Source organism: Ranitomeya imitator, unplaced genomic scaffold (assembly GCF_032444005.1).
Source record: "Ranitomeya imitator isolate aRanImi1 unplaced genomic scaffold, aRanImi1.pri SCAFFOLD_316, whole genome shotgun sequence".
NCBI lineage: Eukaryota > Metazoa > Chordata > Amphibia > Anura > Dendrobatidae > Ranitomeya > Ranitomeya imitator.
The window spans coordinates 90,302-106,257 of record NW_027194022.1 but is presented as its reverse complement, the minus strand read 5'-3'; the positions used below and the strand labels follow the sequence as shown (position 1 = coordinate 106,257).

The 15,956-nt window shown below is 47.5% G+C and overlaps 1 protein-coding gene across 1 annotated transcript; it reads left to right on the top strand.

Moving 5' to 3' along the window:
- Window positions 1-10,227: 10,227 nt before the first annotated feature.
- LOC138654572 (homeobox protein not2-like) lies at window positions 10,228-12,387 on the top strand. Its single transcript, XM_069743468.1, has 3 exons — window positions 10,228-10,561; window positions 10,845-11,044; window positions 12,232-12,387. Exons 1-3 carry the CDS (start codon window positions 10,228-10,230, stop codon window positions 12,385-12,387), a joined length of 690 nt encoding a protein of 229 aa, XP_069599569.1.
- Window positions 12,388-15,956: the final 3,569 nt, after the last annotated feature.

The following is a 15,956-nucleotide window of genomic DNA, read 5'->3' as shown; positions in this document are numbered from 1 at the left end:
CTGGTGGCAGCTTTTGGTCAGTTGTGCCAGCGTGGCTTGTGCTGGACACGATGCCGGCTACACAGCGGGGGAACAGCTGGCGGTGCTGAACCCCACTAACACATTGGCTGGTGTTTTTCTCTGTGCAGCTAGCACTTCCGGGCAGAAACTGGCGGTGTTTGAGCCCAGGGTCAGCAGGAGGAGGAGAGGAGCAGAGTGTAGGCCGAAGCCTGCACTGGTGGCAGCTTTTGGTCAGTTGTGCCAGCGTGGCTTGTGCTGGACACGATGCCGACTACACAGCAGGGGAACAGCTAGCGGTGCTGAACCTCACTAACACATTGACTGGTGTTTTTCTCTGTGCAGCTAGCAGTTCCGGGCAAAAACTAGCGGTGTTTGAGCCCAGGGTCAGCAGGAGAGGAGCAGAGTGTAGGCCGAAGCCTAGTTGAACCAATTTCAAAGGTTACCTTTAACCCCCCTCAGGTGTTGCAAGGTACAAGAGCCACACCTTGTGCAGCATTAATGCTGCACAAGTAAAAGGTTGCTCTATTTGTTTTGCTCCTTGCACACGCTGACTAAAACACGTACACTATTTAGCCCATTATACTGTCAAACAGTTGTGGAGGCGTGACTTGTCTTTTTAAGGAGACGCAGCACAGGTGTCAAAATTTGCACCTAGGTACTGGACGCAGATTCCTGAGCGTTGTTATTTGCTGTACAGGAGTCTGCGCTATTGTGATCCCTTGGCCATGCGCTGTGAGCGCTTCCTGTCTTCTGACCTCATTTCATTTCGGCCGTTGCGGTTAGCGATGGACATGAATCCCAGACCCACAGTGTGTTTTCAAAAAATCACACTGCGTGGCTGGGATTCGTGGCCTTGTGCAGTAAATAGGTTTGCCGCTTACACATGTCCTTACACCTGCTCCAGACTGGGCGGCCTCAGCTGATCCCTTATCGCCTACCACGGCCAGGAGGCCGCACAGTCTGAAGAAGGCGGAAGGAGATGAGTTAAGACAGGCGAACATATGCACTGCTCGTGCCCATAAACCACACCCTCGCTGACAAAATAAATATGACAATGAGGGGCGTTGTTTCTAGCAGGGCGGATGCACAGGCGCAGCCAGCTAACCATGATGACAAAAGACGGGAAACGCTACCAAGGGGGGTGCTGCGTATCATTAGAAAGGAAAGTCACACCTCAGGGACGGTTGGACGGTGTGAGGGGACACATTACATGAGTGTGTAGTTCAGCGTTTGCAAGGAGCATAATTTCAAGAGCGACCTTTCCCTTGTGCAGTATTAGTGCTGCACATGGTGGCTCTTTCAGTAACAAACGCCTAGGGGGGGGGGACAGGTCCCCTTACATATTAGTTGTGCCAGCGTGGTGGTCGCATGACACGTTGCCGGATACACAGATGGGGATCAGCTGACGTTACTGAACCCCAATAACAGAGGAGCGACTGTTGACTGTGCACACAGCACTTCCAGGCACCAACTGGCGGTGTTAGAGCCCAGGGACAGCAGGAGGAGCAGATTGGAGGTATTGCCGCACACACAGCTGGGGATCAGCTGACGTTACTGAACCCCAATAACAGAGGAGCGACTGTTGACTGTGCACACAGCACTTCCAGGCACCAACTGGCGGTGTTAGAGCCCAGGGACAGCAGGAGGAGCAGATTGGAGGTATTGCCGCACACACAGCTGGGGATCAGCTGACGTTACTGAACCCCAATAACAGAGGAGCGACTGTTGACTGTGCACACAGCACTTCCAGGCACCAACTGGCGGTGTTAGAGCCCAGGGACAGCAGGAGGAGCAGATTGGAGGTATTGCCGCACACACAGCTGGGGATCAGCTGACGTTACTGAACCCCAATAACAGAGGAGCGACTGTTGACTGTGCACACAGCACTTCCAGGCAGCAACTGGCGGTGTTAGAGCCCAGGGACAGCAGGAGGAGCAGAGGAACAGAGTGTAGGCCGAAGCCTGATTGGAGCAAGTTGAAAGGAAACCTTTAACCCCCCCCCAAGACGTTTGTAGCTGAAAGAGCCATCTTGTGCAGCACTAAGGATGCAAAAGGAAAAGGTTGCTCTTTTAATTATGCTCCTTGCAAACACCGAAGGAAACACTAAAAATGTGTCCCTTTATACCGTTAAACCGTTCCGGAGGTGCGAATTTCCTTCGTAATGGGACACAGCACAGATGTCATTCCTATCCCCTTGATGCCGTGCGCTGCCTCCTCAGCGTTGTTTTAAGCTGTCACGGAGCCTGCGCTGTTCTGTTAGCCCTTGGCCATACCCAATTAGCGCTGCCTGTCTTCTGACATAATTTGGTGTCAGGCTGTCAGTGCCTGTGCGTCCACGCTGCTCCAGATCCCACCTCGCAGTCTCGTCTAATGTAATCCCACTGCGGGCCTTGGAACCATGGGCATGCACAGTGCATAACCTTGACTCTCACTCCCCTCCTTCCCTCTTCTTCAGACTGTGCGGTGTCACGGCCGTGGCATGCTAGGGATCAGCTGACGGCGCACAGTCTAAAGAAGGCGGAGGGAAATGAGCGAGAGCCCGAGGGGAAGATATGCACTGCGCATGCCCATGGATCCCAGGCCCACAGTGTGACTCAATCAGAAGACACTGCGAGGCGGGATCTCGGGCAGCGCGGCCGCACAGGCGCAGCCAGCCTGACACCAAATTATGTCAGAAGACAGGCAGCGCAAATAGGGCATGCCCAAGGGATAACAGAACAGCGCAGGCTCCGTGACAGCTTAAAACAACGCTGAGGAGGCAGCGCATGGCACCAAGGGGGTAGGAATGACGGCTGTGCTGCGTCACATTACGAAGGAAAGTCCCAGCTCCGGGACGGTATAACGGTATCAGTGAACACATTTTATAAGTGTTAAGTTCTGCGTGTGCAAAGAGCTAAAAAAAAAGAGCTACCTTTTCCTTGTGCAGCATTACTGCTGCACAAGATGGCTCTTTCAGTAACAAACGACGGGGGGGGGGGGACAGGTTCCCTTACATTTAGGTTGTTGTGCCAGCGTGGCGGTCGCAGGACACATTGCCGGCTACACAGCTGGGGATCAGCTGACGTTACTGAAACCCAATAACACTGGGTCGTATGTTTTTACTGTGCAGCCTGCACTTCTGAGCCGCAACTGGCGGTGTTGGAGCCCAGGAATAGCAGTTCAGGTGGTAGAAAGATGAGCACAGCAGGAGACCTGGATGACACCCAATTACTTAATCAGGCAGAGGAGTGGCAAATTCCTGCGAGATCCAGGCCTGGTTCATTTTCAGGAAAGTAAGCCGGTCAACGTTATCGGAGGATAGTCGCATGCGACGGTCTGTTAGTACACCACCTGCGGCACTAAAGACACGTTCCGATAAGACACTAGCCGCAGGGCAAGCCAGCACCTCCAATGCATACTGGCTTAGCTCTGGCCATGTATCCAGCTTAGAGACCCAAAACTTGAACGGGGAAGAGCCGTCTGGGAGTACAGTAAGAGGGCAAGCCATGTAGTCTGTCACCATCTGACGGAACCGTTGCCTCCTGCTGACTGGAGCCGCCGGTGATGGTGTAGACATTTGGGGCGGGCACACAAAAGTGTGCCAGAGTTGTGCCATACTGGGCTTGCCTTGGGCAGAGGCACTGCTTCTGCTCCCTCTTTGGGCAGAGCCTCCCCCACTGCCTCGACGCACTGAGCTGCTTTGTAAAGCACTAGCAGCACTCCTCTCAGTTGGACAGGAGAAAATGATGGAATTCACCAGTGTGTCGTGGTACTCCCGCAATTTACGCTCCCGGGTCAACGCAGGGATGAGGTTTTGGACGTTGTCCCGGTAGCGAGGATCGAGGAGGGTGAACACCCAATAATCAGGCATGTTGAGAATGTGGTCGATGCGGCGGTCGTTTCTCAGGCACTGCAGCATGAAATCCACCATGTGCTGCAGAGTGCCAACTGGCCCAGAAACGCTGTCCCCTGCTTGAGACATGATCTCTGCCCGCTCGTCATCACCCCACCCTCGCTGTACACACTGACCACTGGACAATTGTGTCGCTCCCTCCTCTGGACGGAGCTCTTCCTCCTCCATTGACTCCTCCTCACCCTCCTCACAAATTGGCCCCTGCGTACCCCTTTGTGAGGAACCACGTGGCGCTGACTCTCCAGAAGCTGATGGAAAAGGTGACTCCTCATCCTCCACCTCTTCCACCACATCATCCCTTAACCCTTGCAAAGTTTGCTGAAGCAGGCAGATAAGGGGGACAGTCATGCTGACTAGTGCATCATCTGCACTTGCCATCCGCGTGGAATAATCAAAAGGACGCAAAACCTGGCAGACGTCCTTCATAGTGGCCCACTCTGTGGTTGTGAAGTCTGATCGGCGCTGACTGCGACTTCTTTGCGCCTGATGCAGCTGGTACTCCATAACTGCTTGCTGCTGCTCACACAACCGCTCCAACATATGTAACGTGGAATTCCACCGGGTAGGTAGGTCACATATGATGCGGTGTTCCGGAAGGCGGAATCGGCGCTGCAGAGCAGCAATGCGGGATCTGGCCAAGCTGGAACGCCGCAAGTGAGCACACTCTAGGCGGACCTTGTGCAGCAGGGCATCAAGATCCGGATAGTCCCTCAGAAAACTCTGCACAACCAAATTGAGCACATGTGCCAGACATGGGATGTGAGTGAGGTTGCCAAGGGCCAAAGCTGCCACCAGATTTCGGCCATTGTCACACACTACCATGCCTGGCTGGAGATTCGCTGGCAGTAACCACACATCGCTCTCCTGCTTGATGGCATTCCAGAGCTCCTGCGCTGTGTGGCTTCGATGCCCCAATGAAACTAGTTTCAAGACGGCCTGCTGACGTTTGGCCACGGCTGTGCTCATGTCGGTCATAGGTAAACGTTCACGGGTCCATGTGGAGGTGGACTGTGACGGATCCTGCAGAGAGGAATCAGAGGAACTGGTGTAAGAGGAGGAGTCGATGCATACAGACTGGATTCCTGCAATCCTTGGAGTGGGCAGGACACGTCCTGCGCCACTCGCACGATCTGTACCTGGCTCAACAACATTAACCCAATGGGCAGTGAGGGAAACATATCGCCCCTGTCCATGCTGACTGGTCCACGCATCGGTGGTGAGGTGGACCTTGCTACTGACGGCGTTCAGTAGCGCATGTTTTATGTTTGCCTCAACATGCCTGTGCAGGGCAGGGACAGCCTGCCTGCTGAAGTAAAAGCGGCTGGGCACCTTGTACTGTGGGACTGCCAATGCCATCAAGTCACGGAAGCTGTCAGTCTCCACCAGCCTGAACGAGAGCATTTCCAGGGACAACAGTTTGGCAATGCCTGCATTCAGAGCCTGTGCTCGGGGGTGGTTGGCCGAGAATGCCCGCCTTTTCTCCCATGCCTGGACTACCGATGGCTGTAGAGTAGACTGGGAGTGTGAGGATGACTGGGAAGGTGGTGCTGTGGGTGGAATTACACTAGGTCTCTGGACAACAGTGGAGGAAGAGGCAACACGAGATGAAGAGGTGGTAGCTGCCGCTGTTGGTTGGCCTACGTCTTCACTGTGTTTCTGTAACTCCACCGCGTGCCTGTTCCGCACATGTTTCCACATATTTGTGGTATTGAGGTTGCTGACACTTTTACCTCTTTTTACTTTCTGATGACACAGCTTGCATTTGACAAAACAAATGTCATCTGCAACTGTGTCAAAAAAGGACCAGGCACTGCAAGTCTTGGGAGCACCCTTTTTGGCTTTGGAAAGAGACAGGCTCCTAACGGGTGCCAAAGTGGAGGCTACAGGCTCCGCATTCTTCCCCCTCCCTCTCCCTCTTTGGCCCGTTTGGGGAATCTCTTCCTCAGAGCTGCTCCCACCACCTTCCTGTTCCTCACGCCACGATGGGTCAAGGACCTCATCATCTCCAGTACCCTCTGCCACCAACTGCTCCTCCTGGGTAGTCTCGGCAGCACAGTACGCATCAGAAAGCGGCACCTGAGTTTCATCATCAGATGCGTACTGCGCTGTGGTCACCGGAGGCACTGGCCCACCTGCCTCTTCAGAGTCAGAGAGATAAAGCTTTTGGGCATCACTGCACACTGCCTCTTCTTCCATTTCTCCAATGCTGCTTGGCTGGCCCCCTGTTTCCAAGCCAAGAGATTCAGAGAACAGAAGTAGAGACGGCTCCTGTCCTGGGCTCTCTGACTGCCTGGCCAATTTGGCAGGTGGTGAAGAGACAGATGGCTGCTCTCCAGTGCTCTGTGCCTGAGAGGATGTGGCACTAACTGAAGTCGATGCCGAGGCGTTAGCTGCCATCCACCCGACAACGGCTTCAATTTGGTCTTCACGTAGCAGCGGTGCACGGCGCTCTCCGACAAAGCTGCGCATGAAGGACTGTTCCCTGCTGAAACTGAGTGACGACGAGTCACTGGCGCCCGCAGCAGGCACAGAATCACCACGTTCTCTCCCTGCTCCTCTCCCTGCTCCGCGCCCACACCCACGTGCCTCACTCCCTGCCCTCTTCATCTTGGTTGACAGATAAAGATAAGCAGAAAAGTACTAAGGCCTTAGTGTGCTTATTCCTGAAATGCTCCTCCTAACAGGTGTAAGAAACACTAATGTTGTAAATTGTGGACTAAACTTTATTATTTTTCAAATGTGGCCTACACAAGTGTTAAGTTGTGTTTGGTGAACTTAACTTTTTTTTTGGTGCAGATCGGGCTACAGAGCTAGTTTAAATCACACGGAGACCGTGCAGACAGCCGTAAACGGCGCTGCAAGGCCAAAAAACCCTCCTCTCGGTTATCCTATATAGTGTTTTTCCACTATTTAGCTGGATACGAGTGGAAAGACACTAATAGGAATTTTTTTTTTCAAATTTTAAACAGGCTGCACTATTTGAAAAAAAGGAAATTGTTTTTCAAGGTATGAGGCAGTAACGCACCCTGAGCTGAATCCAACCGGCTATGGCTGCACACAGACTACAGGGCGAGCTGCGCTCACACAGAGACCGTGCAGACAGCCGTAAACGGCGCTGCAAGGCCAAAAAACCCTCCTCTAGGTTATCCTATATAGTGTTTTTCCACTATTTAGCTGGATACGAGTGGAAAGACACTAATAGGAATTTTTGTTTTTCAAATTTTAAACAGGCTGCACTATTTGAAAAAAAGTAAAATTTTTCTCTAGGTATGAGCCAGTAACGAACCCTGAGCTGAATCCAACCGGCTATGGCTGCACACAGACTACAGGGCGAGCTGGGCTCACACGGAGACCGTGCAGACAGCCGTAAACGGCGCTGCAAGGCCAAAAAACCCTCCTCTAGGTTATCCTATATAGTGTTTTTCCACTATTTAGCTGGATACGAGTGGAAAGACACTAATAGGAATTTTTTTTTTTCAAATTTTAAACAGGCTGCACTATTTGAAAAAAAGTAAAATTTTTCTCAAGGTATGAGCCAGTAACGAACCCTGAGCTGAATCCAACCGGCTATGGCTGCACACAGACTACAGGGCGAGCTGGGCTCACACGGAGACCGTGCAGACAGCCGTAAACGGCGCTGCAAGGCCCAAAAAACCCCCTCTAGGTTATCCTATGTAGTGTTTTTCCACAATAGAGCTGGAGACTGGTGGAAAAACACTAATAGGAAATTTGAGAAAAAATGTGCAGCAGGCTGCACTAAGAGCAAAAAAGGACAACTGTGTGAGGCAGTGTGAACCCCCCTGAGCTGAATACAACCGGGTATATGGCTGCACACAGACTACAGAGTGAGCTGCACACACACACACACACACAGAGACCTTGCAGAACGCTGTTAAAACAGCGCTGCAAGGCAAGAGCAAGGTGAACAGTGAAGAACACACAGCGTTTTGCTAAATTAGCCTTTGGAAAGGAAAATAAAGCAATTAGCTAGCTCGACTGGCCCTCAGTTAGAACACAGCGTCCTGTCCCTAACTGAAATCACAGCAGAGTGAGCGCAAAATGGCGGCAGCGTTTTTTATAGTGCAGAGTGACATCATTTCAGCAGCCAATCCAAGCCTTGCCAGTACTTACATGCCCACCATGCTAAACAGGATGTGCCCACACTTCCAATCATTCCTCATTGGCTGCTGCGTTCAGTTTGAATTCTGGGAACTTCCGATTCCGGTATCCGATACGCGGGAAGTATCGGAATTCGGTATCGGAATTCCGATACCGCAAATATCGGCCGATACCCGATACTTGCGGTATTGGAATGCTCAACACTAGTAAAGAATCAAAGCTGGAATAAGAAGAAGGAAAAATGTCAGCAACCGGGAACAATATGTGGAGATCAAGGGTTCCCACAGAACAATGGAGGAACTGACACCAAATGTGGATTGTTGGGCTGAAGACATCAGAGCTGCCGCCATCTTCCTCTCATACAGTGACTGAGATTGTCCTCAGTATCGGCCGAGGTGAGAAAGCGGCAGACACCGACCAGGAGAAGAAGACAGCACGGATTAATCAGATCTCCACTAATTGTCCAATCACACCTCATTGTATGGAGGTGAAGAATCAGCCCAACAAGAGATTCAAAAGGTGGAAACAGATTAATACAAAAGTCGCTGAAGAAGGGGGAAAAAGAAAACTAAAGTGGAATGAAAAGCAAAATTAGTGAATGACTATAAAACTTTGTCACTAATTCAACTAAAGCAAAACAATAAAATGTTAAAACTATTATTAAACCCAGTCACTAACACATGTAAAGAAAGTGTTATAGTAGTAAGAACCAGAAATATCTATCTGTAAAAACTACTAAAATGGATTCAAAATGTAAAACTAGTAAATTACTATTAAACTCTGTCACTATTATACATTAAAAAAATGTGTCAAATAGAAAAAAATTTAAGGAACTGAAAAATAAATCGCAATAATGGAACCTAAAAAATGAAACAAGCGAGTGACTTTGGTTGTTTAAAAGTCATCCAATGTATATGTTACAAAATAAAATGTAAATTTATTATATTCTACAAGAACATCGATTATGTAAGAATAAGTCCAGGAAAAAAAATAGATCTAAAATAAAACAAAAAATAATTTAACAACGTAATAAAAATATTTAAATGGCAGAATCAAATTTATAATGTAAAAGATGGATGTACAAAAAGTGAAATAGAAAATATGTGTAATAAAAATCTATGAATCTATCCAACTCTCCCCTTTATGAATAAATAATATAAGAGCTCGGAGCTGGACCCCCGTATTACCCCACCCTGGCAGCAGAGGAGATCATTATGGATCTGTAATGTCCGGTTATTGCATATTTTGCTCCTCATCAATGTAGAAAGTGACTTTGTGTCTCTCGCTCGGTGTTTTGGTCCTGGAGATCTCCTGAGATCTGGGGATCTCTCCTCAGTGTAATGTATCATTAGAGGAATTCTCTAGAATTACCAGGAGCGGCGAGAACAGCAGATATGGAGACACACGGGGGCCGGAGATCTGGAGATTATTATATATATTATTTATCTGATGGGATCTGAATATAATGGGTAAAGACGGCAATAATAATAATAATCATTAATCTTTTAAAGCAACTCTGTAGATTGTCCTTACATCCCTCATATTATACATCAGTGTAGAAAGACGCAGATAAATAGGAGCCAGACACATAGATAATAGACAGATAGTGATGATAAATACTAGATATAGATGACTAATAGATAATATGTGAGATGTAGAGTTAGACCCATAGACACGGATATATTATATATTTCCATCTCCTTTTCACATCACTTGATTGCGATTATTCATTGATATCAGATATGTGAGATGTAGAGTTGGATCCATAGATAAGTCGATAATCAGTGAGATATGAGATCCATTAATAATTACCAGCTGAATATGAGCGGTATACATAGATGAGCAGATCCCAGAATCCTGCGCCCGTGGACGGGTGGATCACAGGTCGGTATATAGAGATAATTATGGAGTCATTACAGGTGTCCCGTTTCCCCTGGATTTTGGGGCCGGCTGGGGGAGGTTGTAGGAAGCTTTGCCCCATGGTCGTTTCCTCTCCTCTCGGGGGCAGTGTGGGGTCTGTGTGCCGAGCCCACTCTTCCACTCTCAGTGCTGATCTCTGCTCTGGGCTATTCACATGCTAATAGTGTATTTACATTTCACAGAGCGCAGCTCTGGATATAAGGGGGCTCAGAGCTCAGGACCCTACATTCTCCAGCAGAGATCACCTGCTCCTGGCTCTTCACCACCTGAGGATACTTTGCCTTCTCCCTGCCATCATGCAGCCTACTCCCATCATCCCAGGGCTTGGCCAGCACTTGGCTCAGGCTCCTGCTCTGCCAGCGGCCATTCAGGACCAGACAACACCCAAGAAAGCCTTTGATATTGATTCCCTACTATCCAGGGAGGACAGACCGGCTCCCCGAGTCATTGTGGAGGAACCTGGATGGCAGATGTCCCCTGCACCCCATGGCTACTCCTATGGGGCCATGTCCTACCCTCCAGTGTGGCTCTACCAACCTGCAGCCTTCCCCGGCTATGTTCAGCCCCAGCAGCATTACGGACCACTCAGTGGAGGGTGCAGATGTCCGTACCCCCTGTGCAGCCACAGAGGTGAGTCCACACTCCTCATCTTATTATATTCTATATAATTAGTTTAGGTGCTAATAATCTTTACAAAACGTTAGATCAGGAGAGAGTTTTATCCTTCAGGTTAAGAATTGCTGAGACTTGTATTTCTCACATCAGAATCTTGGATCTCACTTGTAGAAGTTGTAACTCGGTGTGCTCCAGTCCTAGGAGCGTTCCTTCCTTCCTTCCTTCCTTCCTTCCTTCTTTCCATCCTTCCGTCCTTTTTCTTTCTTGTGCTGACATCGCCACCTTCTGCTTCTTCCAGATCTTACCAACACACTCGGCACCATGTGTCCCATAGGATCTCTGCCCTGCAAGACAGGACCTTACAAGCCGAAGAGATTCAGGACGATCTTCTCTCCAGAACAGCTGGAAAGGCTGGAGAAAGATTTCCTAAAGCAGCAGTACATGGTGGGGACAGATCGAGTGGACCTGGCTGCCTCACTTGGCCTCACGGAAACCCAGGTAAGGAACGGTACATGAGCTCTGGGACTGTCTTCAAGCTGAGCCCTCTTGGCTTTGGCAATGCATTTGTTTGTTTGCGGAATGTATTTTCTTAGTAATATATTATACTAGATGGCAGCCCGATTCTAAAGAATCGGGAGTCTAGAATCCATATATACTTTATTTATTCAAATGTAAGAATAATACAATTAATAAATAATAGTAAGAAAGAACAAAAATAATAGGCAGTATATGGAGAAAACACCAAACAAAAGCTCAAAATTGGTGTGAAAATGTCACTGAACCACTTCACAACTAAATATATATAGTTTTGGTAAATGGTATTATCATTTTTTTGACGAAATTCGGCAGGAGCTTGAAGAGCAACGTCACTGGGCCCGCCTCCACGCAGTAGAAACTTGCTGTGAGGTAAAAATTCAAAAATCACACCAAAATGGCGGGCGGAGTGTGTCACAGTACGGCACGTTTCTGATTGGTCGCTCGCAGCAGGCGGCAACCAATCAGACACTGGACACTGTTGACGTCACTTATCTCCGGACATTAGCTCCGGACATTAGCTCCGGACATTAGCTCCGGACATTAGCTCCGGACATTAGCTCCGGACAAAGCCATGGAAGTTGGCACAAATTGCAGGAAGTAGTATTCTAGGCAATTATATATTAGATACAGTGGCTTGTAAAGTCTTCACACCCCATGAACTTTCCACATTTTTCCACATTACACCCACAAACTTCCATGTATTTTAATGGGATTTTATAGAATACCAACACTAAGAAATGATTCAGGGTTTCTACTTATTTTATAAATATAAAAATGAAAATTGTTCCGTGCATTTGTATTCACCCCCTGAGTCAGTACTTTGTAGGACCCCCGTTCTCTGCAGTTACTGCTGCAGTCTTTCGGGGTCTGTGTCTCCAGATTTGTACATCTAGAGGTGACATTTTGCCCCTTCTCCTTTCACTCAGTGACATTGGATCGAGACGTCTGTGATCAGTAATTTTCACATCTTGTCACAGATTCTCGGGATTTATGTCTCAATAAAATACACTTAAGAATGTGAGAGTAACGTGAAAAAATGTGGAAAAACTCACTCTGCATAATATATATGTGTGCATCACTGTGGTGGAACTAGAGTTTCAGTTTCTTTACATCCTAGGTTTTAACAATGTCTTCTCCTTTCTTCATAGGTGAAGGTGTGGTTCCAGAATCGCCGAATAAAGTGGAGGAAACAAAGCCTGGAGCAAAAAATGGCTAAACTGTCCCAGGTTAGAGTCGTCCCCGAAGACCCACCAGCCTCAGATTCCAGAGAGGAGAGGGAGAATGAAGTAGGTGTGGTTCAGTAGAACTTCACCTAGACCTTCATTCTATACTGCCCATTAGTGTGAGGAATTCTGCTGACTAAAGGATGATGAGGATGATGCAATCTTTCTTGGACACAAAACCCTACGGACAATGAGATGTAGGCCCAATGAACTAGTCACTTGGTGCTGAAAGGAAAGACCTTACTCTACATGTCCTTGTCCTCCAACCATGAAACCTCCAAGCAAGAGATGTGCGATGGACTTCTTCATCTCCTCTTAGACTTTGGATGACACATTGGTGACCACTCGGCATGGAAGACTGTATAATAATTCTTCGATCTTCCATATATGAAAAATTGTCTTTATACTTTTTGTCTAATTTATAATTGTAGGACAGGGGTAGTGAACAAAGATCTTCCTGAGTCATTGGAAGGAAATGAAGGCGCAGTATATACGATTTGTCCCTCATCTTACTGTGGTCCTTTCTAGTAACTGTGTTACTGTTACCCTTTACACTTGCGTTGTCTCAATGCATCATGCACTATTCCCCCATTTGCGGCAGAGTCAAGTAACCTAGGACCTGATTTGTGGATTTCTACCAATTTTAGGCCTTAACACAATCAGTCCTGGGGTACTTGGCTCTGCCTGTATAATTTTAATACCCCCTCCCCCACCTTCTGATGGCTGGAGACTGTTCAGCCCGTCCCCTGTCCTATAATATCTCAGCCCCTATGATGACTCGTGAAGGACCATTGTTGTATTTGTACGTAGGCCATTATTTTATTTAAATCATATATTTTATACTGATATTTAATTGTCTTTTAAAATAAATATTTTTTATACTCTTATTACCAAAATATTCTTCTCTTAGCATTTATTCTCATGTGTCTTATTATAATGCCTGCCAATTCTAAAAACATTAAAATGTCAACCAAAACGTATTGTTTTAATTAATTTATTAACCCCTTTCTGACCTCGGACGGGATAGTACGTCCGAGGTCAGATCCCCTGCTTTGATGCAGGTCTCCGCGGTGAGCCCGCATCAAAGCCGGGACATGTCAGCTGTTTTGAACAGCTGACATGTGCCCGTAATAGGCACGGGCAGAATCGCGATCTGCCCGCACCTATTAACTAGTTAAATGCCGCTGTCAAACACAGATAGCGGCATTTAACTACCGCTTCCGGCCGGGTGGCCGGAAATGATGTCATCGCCGACCCCCGTCACATGATCGGAGGTCGGCGATGCTTCAGAATAGTAACCATAGAGGTCCTTGAGACCTCTATGGTTACTGATCCCCGGCAGCTGTGAGCGCCACCCTGTGGTCGGCGCTCACAGCACACCTACAATTCTGCTACATAGCAGCGATCATCAGATCGCTGCTATGTAGCAGAGCCGATCGTGCTATGCCTGCTTCTAGCCTCCCATGGAGGCTATTGAAACATAGCAAAAGTAAAAAAGAAAAAAAGTTAAAAAAAATGTGAAAAAAATAAAAAAAATATAAAAGTTTAAATCACCCCCCTTTCGCCCCAATCAAAATAAATGAATAAAAAAAAATCAAATCTACACATATTTGGTATCGCCGCGCTCAGAATCGCCCGATCTATCAAATAAAAAAAGCACTAACCTGATCACTAAACAGCGTAGCGAGAAAAAAATGCGAAATGCCAGAATTACGTTTTTTTGGTCGCCGCAACATTGCATTAAAATGACTGCAATAACGGGCGATCAAAAGAACGTATCTGCACCAAAATGCTATCATTAAAAACATCATCTCGGCACGCAAAAAATAAGCCCTCAACCGACCCCAGATCACGAAAAATGGAGACGCTACGAGTATCGGAAAATGGCGCAATTTTTAAAAAAAATTTTTAGCAAAGTTTGGAATTTTTTTCACCACTTAGGTAAAAAATAACCTAGTCATGTTAGGTGTCTATGAACTCGAACTGAACTGGAGAATCATAATGGCAGGTCAGTTTTAGCATTTAGTGAACCTAGCAAAAAAGCCAAACAAAAAACAAGTGTGGGATTGCACTTTTTTTGCAATTTCACCGCACTTGGAATTTTTTTCCCATTTTCTAGTACATGACATGCTAAAACCAACGATGTTGTTCAAAAGTACAACTCGTCCCGCAAAAAATAAGCCCTCACATGGCCAAATTGACGGAAAAATAAAAAAGTTATGGCTCTGGGAAGGAGGGGAGTGAAAAACGAACACGGAAAAACGAAAAATCCCAAGGTCATGAAGGGGTTAATCAACTTTTATAAAGTGATGAATCTTTGTAATATAACTCATTGCCGTATTTTCATTCCGTCTATCTATAACACCGTGCGGGAAGTGCTGGCTTATCTGCCCGGTTCTTGCTGTCTTGGTAGCTGATTTGAACTGCAGGTTTTACACATTTTCTACCTGTGTGATCTTCTATGTTCCCCTCCCCCAATGGTCAGAGACTATTCACAAACCCACTCACTGTCTGAGCATTGGGGGAGGGGAACAGAGAAGATCACACAGGTATAAGATTTGTAAAACCTGCAGCTCAAATCAGCTACCAAGACAGCAAGAACCAGGCAGATAAGCCAGCACTTCCCGCACGGTGCTATAGATAGAAGTTAAGAAAATATGGTAATGGGGTATATAACAAAGATTCATCACTTTGCAAAGGCCGAAAAATATTTAATTTCTAAAAAAAAATAAAAGAAACCTAAAAGTTATTTTTTAAGGGGGATGTATCGGAGTGGGCAAGAAATGTGTGACAAAGTTACTATACGGAAATCTGGGGAAATTCTTGAAATAAATGTGTAGATTTCTGGCCACTGTCGGAGTTCCTGCCCATGTGCAGCGCCCCAGGGTCCTGGTCGTTGCAGTAATATCATTCTCCTCTAGGGGGGAGTGATGTTACATTTGGAGGCAATAAAGGAGATTTCTTTACCAGGTACCACAAACATACAACACATTTCATACTCCAGTCCACCAGGGGGAACTATGCTCCTATTTATTAGGGCACTCTTCACACTTAGGTAAAACTGGTCGCCTAGAGAGGAAGTTAGGCAGTTGCTGGCTGAGCTTTGGCTCAGGTAGTTGGTCCCTGACAGGGGTGTAATCCTGTCAGAGGCCTATACGGAAGATCACGGAGCTGCGTCTGCCCCACGTGCGGCAGTTCCTAAGAACGGACACGACCAGAGAACTGTATTGTAGAGGGTGAGAAAGAAGTCATAGCAAAAGGAGTGGAAACCAGAAGCAGTTATGCCCTGCACAGGCTGCCTCCTTCTGAGGCGCAGGATCCGGTAGCCGGAACACCGAGGGAGCAACAGTCCTTTATGCCTTGCTCCAGAGACCGGCAGGACAGCTAATTTCACGTTACTGATCCGCCCCATACCCAGGAGGCAAGGTGGCACCCATAAGAGGCCGGGGCATGATAGAGTTCCTGTAAAAAACCTCAGGCCACCGGTCATACAGGTTTGTTCCTATCCATCTGGGGGACAGAGAGAGAGACATAACATCTAGAACATCTACAACAGTTGTGAGGACCTTATGAGAGGCTCAGCAATAAGGTACTACAACACCCAGGCGGTAGAGGAAGGCTACTGATTTGCACCTGGATAAGAGGACTCT